Here is a 16,989-nt window from a genome sequence, read left to right as displayed (position 1 = left end):
GGTTAGAGTTGACGCTGTTGTGTTCAGAGACAAAGCTACTGCTTTTACTTGTGATGCAGAGTGATCTCATTAGAGGCTTGGTAATAAAAGAAAAATGGAGTGATTAGATCAGGAGGAACAGAAAAAAAACTGCACGACATTATCAACGGTTTTCACACTACTCAGATACTCAGAACACACCCTGAGGCATTTCTTCTCACTACAATCACACTTAATCCCTGTTGTTGGGCTATTACAACATAAACTCTCACTGCAGCTCAGTCTTACAGAATTGGGCAAAAGAAAATATTTAGCTTCAGTTTGCATGTACACTACATCGCATATATAAAGTAGAAAACTTGCTTTATAACTTATAACAGAACTTTATGAACTCGGCCTCAAACTTTATTATGAATACATTACACGGATCCAAGTTTTGGATGTTTGTTTCTGATGGCACCCAAGTTGCCAGACTGTCTATGAAACACATTCCAACACTACATACAATTTCAACCTATCTGTTACCGCAACCTGGCAACTCACACCCCGATCCAAGTGACGTGTGCGCAGTGGCTTGCTGCGGGCCAGCTAAGTTAACAGTTGCACTAAGCTAACATGTACCTGATCAGTCTGTCCACTGAGCAAAGAGAGATCAAGCTGATTTCAGCCCTCCATCAACCTCCCAGTAAGACAGTTACTGATATTAGCAACTGTAACATAATTATTACTGAATTTCACATTGCAATCCCTTACACTGCTCCTTCCTAAAAAAAAAGTAATCACATTACTAAAATGTTACTAAAACATGGTACACTGACTACACTATCTCAATTTAAATGAATGAAGTACCATCTGACAGCAATGCATTCAACATATTAAGTGCGTTGCAGGCAGAAAGGAGGCTAAGTTGAGAAAAAGCAGAGACGTTATTAGAAGTGTAACAATAGAGAATGATGACAAAGCATTGTGTGTTTCACTGTGGCCCCCTGTGTGTGAGTGTCCACGGCTACAATGAGAGAATGGCAGAGAAAAGGAGGCTCAAGTCTCAGGGCTCTGACCCTGGAGTTATCGCCTCAGCACCCTGCTGCACAGCCAGGGATTACTGAGATCTTTACAGAGACCACTTGCACTTACCCCCCCCCACCGCTCAACACTTGTTCACAGCATCACACAATGCACATGCTCAATTCAATTGAATTCAGTTTTATTTATATAGCGCCAATTCATAACAGAAGTTATCTCATTGCACTTTTCCTATGGTCTGCAAAAAAACACATAGTCACAAGCACATATATACGCAAACTGTGGAGCCGTTTGCAGGCGAAGTGTCATGTAATTTGAGTTTGTTTTATTTGTGCACTTAAGTTTTTTCCTATCAAAAAATCTATATATGTCGTTCTGTTAGCCCTTTAAAACTGTATAGTAATTCTGTTCACACTTTGAAAAAGGACTTTTTCTGGCTTACTAACATTTAACATTTAAAATAAAATGAAAGAAATTATACTTTATGCATATTTAAATACTGCACTGTATTTCCAATTGAGAAGGACATTATTTTCCTCTCTCTAGCGATGGCAATGTCGGTTGGTCCATGTCTTGGTCCAGACTGAAATGTCTCAACAACTATTAGATAGGTTGCCACGAAATTTTGTACAGACATTCATGGTCCCCAGGGAATGAATCCTAATGACTTCAGAGATCCCCTGACTTTTCTTCTAGTGCCAAGGGCAGGTTGAAAATGTTGACATGTCTCAACAACTACTGTATTGGCTGGAAATCGAAATGAGAATTGTGACCATGGTAAACATTACATGGAAAACATCAGCATGTTAGCATGCTGGCATTAGCATTTAGCTCAAAGCACAGCTGTGCCCAAGTACAGCCTCACAGAGCCACTAGCATGGCTGTAGACATCTTACAGCAGGACACATAGCAAAGACAACCCTGAGCAGCTACTGAACAATCTACAAAGAGTTTGATAGTTGTGTGTGTGTGCTGTTGGGTAGAGCTTAAATAAGGAAGTGGGAGTGAAAGATGAATTCCTGGACGTTGAGCACATGTTCTGTTTTGCCCTCTTTTCTCCATTAGCCAGTCGGAGGTGTCAGTCATTTATGTTCGAGTATACGTGCACGGCTGCCTCACGCAGACCCACAATGATTTACACCTCCAGCTCTGCACGACAATGACTATGTCATTTAAAATAGCAGGTGTTCACATGCTGCTTAGCTCATGGAAAGCAAGTTAAAGAGAGAGGGGGAGAGACAGAATGGTGTATGTGAGGGGAAGGAGAAGGGGGTATGTCTGAACCTGAATTAAACTTATAAATGGTGCAGTCAAGCTGGCATGCAGGTCACTGAGTTTCCCGACCACTGCTGGGCCTGTTTCTCATCCTGCGACAATAACTTTGCCAGGCAGCTTCCAGCACCACTGGTAGCAGTTATCCTGTTGCTGTTATTAGCTTTGGTGAAAGTCATGTCAGAGATATTCAGGTCAGTCTAAAACCACTGAATATAAAGCATTGGGGTTGGTGGCGAGCTGTGCATGCATGTGTGTGTGCTTCAGTCTCTGCACACTCTGCAATGACATCATCTTACTGAGCAAAGAGAAACGTGTAAAACTATGTGCAGATGAAAATAGACAAAATGAGAAGATGTCAAAATACTACAAAAGCAGTTTTAATGGCTTTTATTTTCTGCGCAGAGGGGGAAAAGAGCAGAAGGGTGAGAACAAGAGTTTGGATCAGAGATGCAATGCAACAAAAGAGCAACATGAAGTTAGAATAGAACACACTGAGAGAAACCCTCATGTTGTATAAAATGAAAGATAAAAGGAAAAGAGCATAGATGAGAGGAAACAAAAGACTCTTTTGCGAGAAGTGACAAAGAAAACCAATGGGGTGCTGTGATGTCTGAGAGCCAGCGATGTTAACAGGCTGTCAGAGATCCCTTCACAGTCTTTCCTCTCCCCCACCGTCCCTCTATCTCTCACTCCCTCCTCCACCACTGTCGTGACCTTCCCACTCTGACTCCTGCCTCTCAGCCTCACCTCGCATCAAAGATGGCCATGTGGGGGGTTCTCCACAGCAACACACACACACAGCCTTTAAGTGGATGAAACAGGAAGTCTACAGCCAGTAGCCATTACTTCAGGAAGGTCTTTCACACTGAAGTACAGATGCTAAGGTTGTCAGGGGGGAGGGTTAACTCACTGATATAGTAGCTCTGTAGCCTTCCTGAACCTTGAAGATTGTTTTGAATACTAATGAATAATGTGAATTTGACATGTCTTTCCTGGAGAATGAAGGGATTCACTGTGTTGCTCATTGACACTACTCATAATCCTGCCAAACAAACCACACAGCATATTCATATGCCGTTTTGCAGAAACTACTTACTTTCCATCATTTTAAACTGAATTTTACATACATACTACATATATATTTTGATAATTTTACCAATAAGCATTTTTCAGTTTCTCAACTAATCGTAATTAAAAATGTTAATGTTTTTTGATACAAACAAACCTTTGGTTAGCCATACCAGAAAACAGTAAAAGTTATCTGGCAGTAGACTCTGTAAGATTCTGCCTTTAAATTGTTGTTTAAAGGGAACTACATCAGTTATTGATAATTCATTATTTTTCTAAATTTGTATTGTTCCTTTGTGTTTGTGTTACTAATAACATCAATAATGGCTGCATTCCTTTAGAGTGGTTCCTGGGACTGCCAAGATGGCGATGGCTGGAGCCGCCGGGAGCCGCCCACTTTGAGCTTCACAATGTCGCTTCAGAAACCTATGTGACATCACAGACACTATGTCCAGTGGTCCTGTGGTCCAGACCTATGATTCATTGCCCACATTCATTTTTTTCTGGGATTCAAACATCTGGTGTTGTGCTCAGTGACAATGCTTCGCTGGTTGAAAAAACAGTCAAGCAAATCACAGGTTTTTAGGTAAGATTAAGATTCGGAATGCCATCTTTTTCTGCAAGAGCCCAATAAGCAGTGACAAAAAATTTCCTTAAAAATGGCAACAATGGTGGATTTATTGACTTGCAGAAATAACAACTCTTTCTTTCATCGATATGACAAACGTTACGTTAACTGCTCCTGGCAACACTCATGGCTAACATGAACACAGTGTCAGACTGAATAATGATTTTTTTCTTTTTTAATGGCAATTTAATTTGATTATCAGGCTTGTGAGTGTGTGTTTCATGTTCTTATATCCCGGTGGGGACTCATGGGGACAAAAATCGAGGTCCCCACGGCTAGAGACTGCTATTTGAGGGTTAAGACTTGGTTTTAGGGTACAGGTTACACTTGGGTTAAGGTTAGGGTAAGGGGTTAGGGAAAGCATTATGTCAATAACTGTACCCCATGGGGATAGTGAAACAAATGTGTGTGTGTGTGTGTGTGTGTGTGTGTGTGTGTGTGTGTGTGTGTGTGTGTGTGTGTGTGTGTGTGTGTGTGTGTGCAACTACACTTCAGTACCAGGTGCGTCTGCCACCTGCCAGCCGGTGTGACCAGTGTGAGGTCTGTTCTGTGATGCTCTCATCATACCCTCATCAGACAGATAGGTGTGTGGCTGCTTCTTCAGTTTTTCCCACACTCTGAATGTAAACTGCATGAAAGCACACGCACACAGGTTCAGGGTCCTACATTAACGTAGCTCATGTCATTTTCCTTCTTTCTGTCAGCACAAGAAAGTCTTTGTGTGCGTGTGTGTCTGCCAAGTCTATTGACAATAGTGTTGTTTTAAAGATAAGAGAGCGATTTGTGTGTGTGTGTGTGTGTGTGTGTGTGTGTGTGTGTGTGTGTGTGTGTGTGTGTGTGTTTGCTTCCTCACAAGTGTTATAGTAAGGCTGTAAAACTAGGTGGTCTTATTGCACTGCTGAATAATGGGGCGTAGGAGAGACCACTAAGCCCTCTGTGTTTGGCTCACTTCAGAGAAAGTTCAACAGCTTTGATCCAAAGAATTAGGAACTATGATGGACTGTGTTGGATGTACACACACAACACTTGGTCAGTGTCTTATTGAAGCCTCCTTAGCTCACCAATCCTTCTTGTGTTAAAAATAATGAGGTAAAGAACATCCTGAACATCATCACCACCCATCGATAAAGACAAGAATCGCTGAGAGGAAAACGAGAAAGAGGCAAGGTTCAGCTGAGTCCATTACTCCTCTGATGGTGGTTGGATCAAAGTAAACACTGATAATGGTTCCACCACAGTTAATAATACTGCTGCCCAAGAATGTTGGCTGGGCCGGCTACTCCCGACCTCACACGTATAATTGCACACACACAAACGTGCACGCACACACACATGCACACACTCCTCATTCCTCAATAGCAGTGATACATTCCAAGCTTTCTTCCTCTCTTTCCACAAACCAAACACTGCTCACTCCTTCTTTCTAATTGTAGACTTTTGATTTATTTGATGTGCAAAGGGAAACTGGCTTCCTTAGCTGCGCTCCCATCGGAAAACATGCATGCTCACACACTGTACCTCTCTCACACACACATACAGTAGAGGCAAAGTCTCCGTGCATCTCCCTTTGTAATTACAACACATACAAACTTAAGTTCCCATTAGAACCTGACTTATCTCCCTCCAGAGACCTCTACACTCTCAGTAGTTCCTCTGCCACACCCTCCTTCACTCCCTGCTTCTCTTGCTTCTTCCCTCCCTCCATTTAACAAGACCTGACAGAGGCCCTGCCAGGTTCACTTCAATCACACAGTACTCAGAGAAAGAGCAAGTGGAGTACTTATGGATCAGTCAGTGAGGATTTCCAGGTTGCTTTCTTTCAACCTCCACAAACACTGGCATAGTCAGTGAAAAAGGGATACAGATGGATTTGACTAAGAGGAAGTGAAAACGAATTCCATCACCCTACCAGTAAACCCTGCATGCACTGAGTTGAATGGATTAGCACTGTTTGCTAAGTGTTCTTGCCAGCTTTGGTGAATGAAGTTTGCCACATGGGAGTATGTGATTCCTGGTCTTTTGCAGAACTCTAAACTAAATACCCTTGATATTTACGTAATATTTTGCATCCACACTTGAGAGTCCTGGTGCTGCGGAGAGAGGGGTCCTGTGTCAGCAGGTTCCCACTGAGAAGTCTCCTGTCCATCTCAGGTTTATCAGCAGCATCAGTCAGCCTCTTCCCCTGGGGGATCCAAAGCGTAACGATCTGGTTTCAGAGCTGTTTTTTGGGGGCTGCTCAAGACAGGATGGCTCCATCCTTCATTGTGGCCCAGACACATGACAGGTGATGGTACTCTGACATAGTATTTTAACAAAGAGAGAGAAGAAGGGCAAAAAAAGTGGTAGGAGAAAGGAGGGATGGCAGTTGGGGATGAATGAGGCGAGTGAGTCTTGCGTCACCTAGAATCCCACAATGCCTTGCAAACTTTGAGCAGCATCACATCGTATTCAGTGGGTTGTTACCATTACATTTGGACTGCAAGTATGTTTGTTACAAGAGAGGAAGTAAAGGGGTTTGAAATTGACCCCAAAAAGGTTGGAAACAGGCCTTCACACTTGGGATACATTTTCAAAGAGAAAAGAAGATCATATGGAGAGAAGATTAGTAAATATGTATGTGTTGTATTATCTCTGTGTTGCTAATAAACCATTACCTGTGTGAGTCAGGATATGTTTGCACGCATGAGAGAAAAGTTTACGAGGGACTGCCACCCAGGGTTGAAACCAGAGACCAGAACTCAGAAGCACAGGCGACCTGCTTACCTACCCCTGTGCCAAGCCCCACCACCAACTCCACAAGCCCTCTCCTCAATCAACCCTTGCTGCCCTAATCCAGTGTTTACATAAAACGCTGGGCAGTAATGATAGCCATGAGACCATGGACCACCCCACTTCCCTACACACCCTCCCCTCCCCAACCACCCCCACCACCTTCCACTGCTAACCCAAAGCTGTTTTCACAGGAGCCAAATACCTTAAATACATAATTAGCGGGGTCATTTGTGCAATGGGGGGCCCAGCAAAGGCTTGAGCGTGTCCATGTGAGTTTGTGGGGGGCAGAGGGAGGATGAGGAGTGTAGTGGGGGCAGGATATGAAGATGTGAGAGAGAGGCAGACAAAGACGTGCATTCATGGCTGTGGCCCCGGACAAACTTGGCTGTCGCCATCTTCAAAGGCCACCTCTGCCTTTCCTCAAAACCCAGAGGCCACAGGTTGGGGCAGAGAGGAGAAACATAACAGGGCGACATGGAGGGAAACGAGGAAAGGGGAGGATGGGGGAGGGAAGAGAGAGGTGTAAGTAATGAAGCAAAGGTTACATGATCTACAATCTCTGAAGGAAATAGTCGAGGCTGATTCTGAGGGGGTTGATGCCGTAAACTAATGGCTTCTGTCATTAAAACATGTTTATGTAAAAACATCAAATGTACCAAAAGTGTTTGATTAGAAAATCAGAATTTATTTACAGTAAAAATGGAAATGGAGGTAGATGATTAAAGCTTTACATCTGCCACTTAGCACCACCAGCAACATCCCCCATACGACCCCTAAACCCTGAACTCTGACCCTGTGCATTGTGGGTAGTCAAATCACAGTTTGCCCTTCGCAAGAGCCCAAAATTCCAGCGGTCCATGGGAGACCTCATTTGTATTGTTAAATACATGCACGCACGCGCGCGCACGCCCGCGCACTCACTCACTCACTCTCTCTCTCTCTCTCACACACACACACACACACACACACACACACACACACACACACACACACACACACACACACACACACACACACACACACACACACACACACACACACACACACACACACAGCGCCAATTCAGCAGCCCTCTTCTCACCTTGTCTGCTCCCTCGTCTCCCCTTTGGCATTGTTTATGAAAGCATGTCCACTTAATGCTGTCCTATCTGCCCCCTCTTGCTGTGGTGCCGATTACCCACATCCTGAGTCCACTTCATCCCCTCCTTTCTTCATTTTTTTCCTCTCTGTACATCCCCTTGCACTCTCACTCCTTAAGGTATTCTCACCCCTCTCTCGTGCTCCATCCTCCTCCTCCCTCTTTCCCCACCATGACATATTGCTCTCTTTTTCCTGCATGGTGAATACACTGCACACGCCATACTGACTCCTCAACCCTACCTTGGTCCTTATGAATGAAGCGGTGCATGTCAGATAAAAACAATAAAATCAATCAAACCTCTGCTCTTCCTTTTATCTTGACTTTATTCACTTTATCCTCTGTTCCACTGGCTTGCAGAGCTGCTGTCTCTCTGATCCTTTCTCTCTTTCATGTTCTGCCTTTCTTTATCTGGCTCCCTCCTGAGGTAATAAGCCGGGTGTATGGCCGGGAAGTGCAGAGGAGAGAGACTTTCATGTCCCTTAGCTCTGGGATTAGGGTGAGCTGCTCTGGGAAAAGTAATAAAGCCCCCAGCACTTACCGTCTGCTGCTGGTGGATCCTGGAATAAAGCCCAGCTCCTGCTCAGCCTGCAAGCCTGGAAAAGCTCACATTTCCTGTATACACCACCACCCTCACATCCAGCTTCTGTCCTGCCTCCTATGACAGCACCAACACAGACTCCACTCTTTTGAGCTCACATAATCTATAAATCTTTTACATTTCTATGTATTATACAGATATTTAGATAAAACCTACTAGAAAGTCTGTTACTAATGATGGAGCAGGTAAGGTTTTTCTGGTGCAGGGTGGTCCCACTAACCTTTAAGTTTCTTTTCCTCTAGTGCTGCATGCCATCTCATTCTATACCTAAATTTATCCTAAAATACCATCTTTGAGACACAATGCAAACAAATTATGGGACTCAACATTCAGTGAACATTTTCATAAGCAGAAATATATTTATTGTTGAAAACATAAATATATAAATTATGATTATTGCTGTCTTTATCCAATGGGAGCCCAAAAGAAAAGTAATAAAGGCTTAGTGATAGCATAATGGCATTTTCTTTAATCAAATGGCTCTAAGCGTGGTCCCTGGTTTACTAAGAACACTAACTTACATTGATGTAAATGTGAATGTGAACAGTAATGAAACATCAGCTTTATAAATATAGCACCAGTCAACTGATGGTTAGTTCATTCACAGGTGGGCTGTGTGTATGTGTGTTGGATCTGACGTCCACAACTCAGCAGTAGCTGATACAGCCATGTTTCAATCAAACTTTTCTCATTTGACTTTCTCTTGACTCACTTCACAGTGCAGTGACTGACTCTTCGCCTTTGACTGTTTGACTGAAAAATATCCATCAAACTTCCTCATTTGAACACATTTGTTTTTCTACTGTGTTGGCCTGGTTACACATTCATTACTGTTACAGGAACTGGTGGGGAAGTAATTGTTCAGGCCAGCACTGTGCTATTTTCAGGCCACCTCAGAGCACTCATCATCATCTGTCCTGATATATGGCTATGTGGCTGCATAAGGTGTGAGTACCTTCACATGTCGTTGTTCACCTGTCAACAAATGAGTAAAGCCTGGCTAAACAAGGAGCCCATTCATGCACTTGTCGATTTGCTTCGCTTGCTCATTTACTCTTTAAGGTGGACTTTGCTCTTTGCAGGCACAACATGTGTGCTTGTAAGGCAGAGCTGGCGGTCATCCTCCTTATCAATGTTAGAGTGATATGGGTGAAAAATAGCTTCATGTAGAAGAGAAATCGTGTGCGAGCGCACACACACCCTGTCTATCCCGCCGCATACAGGCATACATGCACAGTAGAGTGCTCTAACATTTTTTATGTGATTGGCATGAACACATTTTAATGTGCTGTATGCATGTTTGAATGAAATGTCACTTGTTTTATAAAGTATTGGGCAGTGCTTATCATGGCTGTAGAATAAGCTACAGTATGGCCACTCACTATGAAGTTGCCATGTTTGAGTCACTCTATCCGCCCTCTTCACAGCTCTGACGCACTGATGTACACAGCTAACAAACACTGGCTGTCTTTTCTCCCTCTCTCATCTATCCCACCCCCTGCCCACATTTTTGTATCTTTTCCAATGGATTAAATACAGGCATTCAACCACAACAAAAGAAATAAACATAATTCCTGCTTGGATATAAGTAAGCTTAATATATTTCATAACAAAAATAAAGCATCTTCCTGTACTGACTCTCACATCTCCTCCTTGCACATATATATCCAAACCATATACAAGACTTGACATCATTCAGATATACTGTAATATAATAAGAAACATGGATGACAAGAATAACATCAACTAAAAAAATGACATTGAGATTGTGATACTGATGGTTACAAAGAACCGGACCACACAGAACTCTTGCATGTCTCATCATTAAAACATCTTTTTTGTTCTTTCTTTTGTACTGGAAGAGACAGAAAGCAAACGTCCACACGTATAAATAGTTTTGTAAGTAGCGGCGCATCTTCCTTCTCTAATTTAACTGTACATAGCAAGTAGGCAAAGTCATAGACCACCAGGGGTCTCAGAGAAGATTTCCTTTTTACTCAGAGCAAACATCTAAAAACTCAAAATGTTTGATACTCCATAGAGAGTCTTTTGGGGGGAAAAAACACCTCCATTTGTCTCTCTCTTTCCATTGTTTTTCCTATATCTCTCTTTCTTTCTTCCTGTGTATGTAAGTCATTCAAACAGGGTAGGGCACTTTTATGTTGCCCAGCTGGAGGTCATTCACTGCTGTTTTGGAGTCTGAGCACCAGATTCCCACGAAATCGTGATCCAACTGTTTCATAGCCATTTCTGTTGTCCATCTTGTTCAAACAAAGTCTGTAAAAATGTTCAACACGAATCCCTTTCATCATCTCCCTTCGGCCTCTTTCTGCCTTGCCTGAGCTCTACAGCTTCTTTCTCTTTTCTTCTTAATCAGCGGCAGGGTTCAGTTGTCTGGGTAGGTGGCATACCACAGAGGAAGTCATTATCACTGGTTACTGTTTTTAAAAAAAAGCACCTTTGGCATCTTAGTTATTTTTGTATGTTGTCTATTGTCAGTCTCTCTTCTTTACAGAAAAGTTAGTTTTTTTAAACAAAGGTTGCATTGGAGTGGGAATGAGGACAGAGCAGGTCTCCTGTTGGTGGCATCCTCTGTTTAGATCCCTCCCACGCTGAAGTCCCTTGTTCTGATTGGTCTCACCTCACGTCCACTGTGGGAGAGAGAGTCAAAACTGAAATTAGTATCACAATTCAAAAACACATGGGTTTCATCATAAAAAAAATCTAATTAGATTTTTGCATTTTGTGCCCAATTACATCAATTTGTTCATGCATTTCAAACAAGCTGCCACAACACACACAACACCCACAATGTTCTGAACCATTTTTCTCCAGATTTCAAAGACAATGATCAAACCAGACATCATTATTTCCAGTGAAAATATGCATCATTTTCTGTGTGCCCAAAGTAAAAGACATAGAGGTGGACAAGAAAACTTTTGTGGTACAATTTGTTTTACATAAAAACCCTCTCTCTTTTAATTACGAAACAAACAGTGATATACAGTGGGTGGTGTCTTACTGTAAAACACAACAAAAACAGTGCACACAACCATACACAAGCACAACACTATGACACAAAGCAGATGTATGCAGTGTGCATGCTCAGCAGGCCACAAAATCAGCATGCAGCATTGGGGCATTGAGCATGATACTCCTTAGCCCTCCCTCTTCTCACACTGATTGGCTGTGATGTGATTGGTGATGGTGACTGGCAGGCCGTCTTTGTGCCCTGATTGGGCCAGTGCAGTGCCAAAAGGTGAGAGGACGTCATGGTGCTAAAGTCCTACCTGTTCCCTTCACAGCTCTCCAGTGGACTTTGGGTAATGAGTGAAACTTTATTATGTCGCCAATAAATCCTTGCTGGGCCTTAGTTTTTTAGGTTTCCTTTTTTTACCTTTAGCCCTACGGTGGCCTGAAAACACAAAGTCGGGGAGGGTGGATAGGAAGGAGGGTTAAAAGCAAGAAGCAGAGTTTATGGCACAGAAATAGGCACAACAGCCCTGGGACAGAAGCAGAGAGTGCAAAGATATGACACACTATAAATACTTCAGATGCCTTATCAGCACACATCACAGCACTTATCTGCTCCCAGGGAGAAAAAGACTTCAGATCAAGGCACTTGCGGATTTACCTGCTGTCATGCCAAGCAGCCTTTGGACACCCTCCCTTAACACACAGACTCGCATACACTTCCACACACTCACATTCTTGTCTAACAAGGCACAAACACACAAACTTAAGTTTTGCAATAGCGGGCTATGTGTGTCTGTCTGTTTGGGAGCAATCATAGAAAAAGGTCATCCAGTGCAAAGCCAACAAACCAGACAGAGAGAGAGACCATTAGACAGACATGAGGAAGGCAGGAAAGCATGATGACATAGGGATAAGGGCAGGACTCAGCCATCAAACTCAGCCTCAGAGGGATTTTTCTGCAAAAAGGCAATGCTGGGACACTGTCTGTGATAATGAAACAATGATTTATTATAACTTTGAGGGTCAGATTTACCTGTTTCTGCATCTGAGTGCTCCACCACATGATGTTGTGACGTGCACACACACTCCAGGTGGTCCTCTAACCGCACAAAGACCTCTTTCAGCTTGGGCTTCCTCTTCACATACTCCACCTTTGCTACCTGAAGAGAGGAAGAGAGAAATGGTTAGCTACAGAGCTCCTACGACATCATTACTCTTCGCCATGCATTTGTCGTCAATGAATGCACACACTCTTTGCCCATCCGCTAACATCAAGAGGCGTAGCGCTGTGACTGATGACTCTTTCATAAACCAATTCATAAAAAACGACAGCCGTTGCTTTGCCTTGCTGTGTTTGAAGTGTGACGACAGCATTCCTTAGAGGCTGATGCATTGAGTTCCACTCGCTGTGTGCTCTATGGGCTGTTGATCAGGTGTGTAAATACTGAATGGAGTGTATGACCTTGTCCAAGCAAGCTGAAACAATGGGACAGGAGACATGGAAGGTAGGGGGGGGGTGGTATACACCCTAAGGCCCAGGGAAGGTTTACCCTGGCAGGAGAAGAGAGGCTGGGAGATCCCCCCCTGCTCCAGGCCTAAAGCATCCACATCCAGACAGACACACACCTAAACTCCCTTGCCTTGTTCCAACATGTAGGCTGGTTTTAAACCACATTAATACTTCTTCATGGGTTAGGGAAAGTGTTGCTTAACATGCAATGCAAAAAATACAATTTACATGGGCTAATCAAGCAGTTGAACCCCATAAAGCAGCCCTTCCACTCTAACAAACACAAAAGCAATGCATGAATTCCTATCCTTCAGTCCAGCTAACACCCTCTCAGTTTAACACAACAGGGCAGACCTCCACTTCCCACCCAACAGCTTGTAATGAAAAGGACCAGTCCTCAGAGAGTTATGAATAGGCTATGTTGATTAAAGCTTAGATGAAAGCTGAATAGAGAAGGTTGCATGGAGGTTATGATAATCTTCTTGTGTAACTCAGGGGAGGTGGCTACATGCTTTTCCCTCTCTGATCTGAGTGCCAAGGGCAGGTAACCTCCTCATCCACCACTGAGGGCCTGGGGGCCACATGGAAACAATATCCCCCGCTTCACCTATCTTCCTGGTCACTGCATGAGAGAGGATATTGGCTGACAATCTCCCAGCGCTCTCTGGTGTTATGAACAGCACAGTTTTGCAGTCAGCATGAGGCTCACACTCGCACAGACGGAGGGCCAAAACTCATGATAGGCTTTCTTCCTCTATCCTGTGATGGCATACCGCCAAGGCTGGCTCTCACTGGTGAATTAATCATGCAGACAAACAAACACAACCAATCCCTGTCTTATAAAACAAAGTATAATGTTGACATTCACACAGCTACAGCTGCCTCATGTCAGTGCTGTAACAATGGCTGAAGGGTCATCTGGTGAGGCTAAAACTGAAATCATGGACCATCGGTTTCACCAGTCGCTCCTTTGCAAGAGTTTATTTCGAGAGAAGAGAAAGAGAAAAAAGAGAGGGAGTGAAAAGAGGGTAAGCAAGCAGAGGAGGTATGCAGTGAGCAAACAGAGGACAATGGTGTCTGGGTTAGCAGTGGTGTATTTGCTGTTATCAGCCCTGACAGAAAGAGAGAGAGTGGGTGAAAGGGCCAGAGCAGGGAAGAACTGACATCAGGAAGGTGGACCATCACTCTCATTAGGGAACGCAAGGGTGTGTGTGTGCAAACAGAGTGGGTTATTTAAGGAGGAGGGACTGACCATGATCATGACTAGCATACGATGACATTCATGTGTTACCTATTAACATTTAGTTTCTGGGATACCCACTGGGGAAATTTATTACACTAACCCTGACAGGATAGATAGAGAAGTTATCAAAGGTTTATTGTTATCTAAAAGTGCAGACAGTATCACAGAATGACATGAATTTCCCAGAAAACCACTGCTAATATTTAATCAAATGATCTGACTGAAAAACTGGGTAGAAGGGAGAGAAAGAAAGAGAGATGAAAGATGTAGCTGTCTCTGCGGACGGCTCTCTGAGCTGAGGGGGGTTCAGAAGTAGCCAGCGTGAAGCAAAAAGAGTCGGTCTTACTACTGAGGTTGATCCTAATGACTAACACACACACGCACACACACACACACACACACATGCATGTACACACACACACACTCACATACAAACCCAAACTCTTCTGGCCAAACAAACAGCTATTGACAGAAGAATACAACGATGGGTCCCCTTGATGAGAGGCCCAGCAGCAGGCTTGTCCCCTTGCCCCTCACACAGCAGGGTTAAAAACACTCCCTGCAGGAGTTACTACACACACAAAAGCACACACTCACTCACACTTTTATATTTGTCTGTGAATGTCTATAACTGCGCTATAATACTTCTCAATCAGCCTCTGCTCTGCCCACTTTGTCGACACTCTCTTTCTCTTTCTGTCTTGTTTCCTGTGTCTTGGAATGGCGGTCTCCACTCCTTATTTAATTCTCCCATCCTCCATTTTTATCCACTTCTTCACTTCCATTCCAGCGCAGAGTCAATGACTTCCCACATAAAACATACATCAGAAAGAGACCCCCATGCTACGACAAGGGGCCCCATACTCTCTTTGTATAAATCAAACTGCTCTAAACTCCTTAAAAAGCCGGGGCCCTGAGAAAGAGTCCCCCGAGTGGCTGTGGAATGATATCCGATCCAGAGGGTTGGGGTGAGGCAGAGGGCTCTGGGAAGTGCACCTCTTCAGTTTGTCCTTAGTGTCTCTGAGGCCCTCCGTGTGAAGCCAATTGTCCCAGTCGAGCTAATTGGGAATTCCCTGAGCACGAAGCACTGATGAGAGCATGATGGAGGGGAAAGTTTTACTCCAGCCTTCCAAGGAAAACACAACGGGGATGTGGATGTGCACCGCGGGCCATCATGAACTGGAACAGTGACAGAATCAAGCAAAAATAAATAAGAATGTATGTATGTGTTTGGAGAATGGAAGGGGGGGGGGGCAGATTGGGGTGGCAATTCATTTATCAGGAGGGAAATTAGGCGAGGGAGACACTCAGAGCTTGTGCCCCGGAAAAAAGAGCCTTTGTTGAGATACTACAACTGTGAGCAAGAGGAGGAGAAGTGGGGAATGTTCTAGGGAGGAGGAACGTAAAGAAGCTTTGTGTATCTCCATCTGTCTGTCTGATTGTCTTCTGAAAAGGAAGAAAAAATGACCCAGAAAAAGGCAAGATGATCTGTAGACGGAGAGAGAGCAAATGAGATGACTACAGCTGAGACAACCTGCTGCTGCGCTCTGCTTCTATCCCCCACAACACACACACACACACACTCAGGACGTCAGTTGGAAGGGGTTATCACAGGCAGTGTGTGGGGAAGAGAGGAAGCAAGGAGAGCATTTATCACGTCGCTCACAGGCCTGTAATGCCAAAAAGGCACTTCATGGCACACCACTCTCTCCCCACCTCTCTCTCTCTCACACACACACACACACACATTAATGTATCTCCAGATGTGAATATCTATCTACCCTTGACCACATCGTGTGCTTTGCTTCCCTTCCCCTGCCGAATTATGATGCAATATCAAATATCAAAGAATCTATAGATGTGTGATCTTTCCATTTATTTCTTCTCTCCTTGCCGTGTCTATACAGAACACAGAATTGCACATGAGAAAGACATTACTTAGCACTTACAAGAGGGAAAAGTAAATAAGATTTTAATGAGAGAGAGCAAACGGCAGAGACGGACAGAGGGGTAAAATTAGAGAGTGGGAGGTGGCTCTGTTGCAGAAGAGAGACAGAAAGAGTGAGGAGGGAGTGAACAACTATTTCACATAACAGACAATCAGACTCCAAGACTGAGCGGAGAAGAGAGGTGGAGGGGGAGGATGAAGTCAGAGGGGAAGAGCAAAAGGGAGGACAGGAGAGGAGGAGTGAAGGAAAATACAGAAATGAAGCGAAATATGATTAAAATACGGCTGCTACTATTCCTGCTCAAGCTGATGCATTCCAGCCGGTGTGGCAGTAGCCAACTCTTCGGCTTCTGGCTTGGTCGGGACGCTCCCATGGTCTCTGACCCGCTCTGCAACCCCTGCTGTGCACACCACACACACAAACTCCCTCACCCTTCTTCATCTAGTAGAAGAGCTGAGTGAATCAAAGGGAAAATAATTCACAGCTGCAAGGGACTTCAAACAGGGGGGCCCCTCATTCCCTTCTGCCCCCCCCTCTCCCTCACGTAATCCACAGGACCCCTCAGACGATCATAAATCGTGCTCACTGTATCACCGTCACACTGTCTTTTATTTATGCACCCCGTAAGTCAGGGTCACACACAACCGCAGGGCTACAGCTACTGCTTCCCCCAACACCCGGATATGACCCACTGTCGCTGAGGTAACTGTCAGTGTGTGTGTTTGTGTGATTGGGTCGGGGCCAGGGCCAGGGCCAGGGCCAGGGCCAGTGCAGGGAGATGTGTGGACCCCCACACTCAGCGCTGTGGCTATATCCGCCTGGCCTCT

General features: G+C 44.2%; 1 protein-coding gene across 3 annotated transcripts in view; it reads right to left on the bottom strand.

Moving 5' to 3' along the window:
- Positions 1 to 8,817: 8,817 nt before the first annotated feature.
- The window catches only part of pdgfab (platelet-derived growth factor alpha polypeptide b), a 21,140-nt gene continuing 12,968 nt past the window's right edge, over positions 8,818 to 16,989 (bottom strand). For 2 of the 3 annotated variants that reach the window (XR_006376177.1, XR_006376176.1), the window contains exons 5-7: positions 12,494 to 12,620; positions 11,775 to 11,899; positions 8,818 to 11,135 (exon numbers count right to left, since the gene is read on the bottom strand). Coding sequence is in view for 1 of the 3 variants with exons in the window: in XM_044181142.1 (XP_044037077.1) it covers positions 11,122 to 11,135; positions 12,494 to 12,620 (141 nt within the window). In the remaining 2 variants the exon portion in view is untranslated. The remainder of the gene's footprint in view (positions 11,136 to 11,774; positions 11,900 to 12,493; positions 12,621 to 16,989) is intronic. The other variant, XM_044181142.1, reaches the window with a different exon arrangement.

This window comes from Siniperca chuatsi, linkage group LG21 (genome assembly GCF_020085105.1).
Source record: "Siniperca chuatsi isolate FFG_IHB_CAS linkage group LG21, ASM2008510v1, whole genome shotgun sequence".
Classification (NCBI taxonomy): Eukaryota; Metazoa; Chordata; class Actinopteri; order Centrarchiformes; family Sinipercidae; genus Siniperca; species Siniperca chuatsi.
Note: the sequence above shows the minus strand (reverse complement) of the source record. Positions and strands in the feature narration are given on the sequence as shown.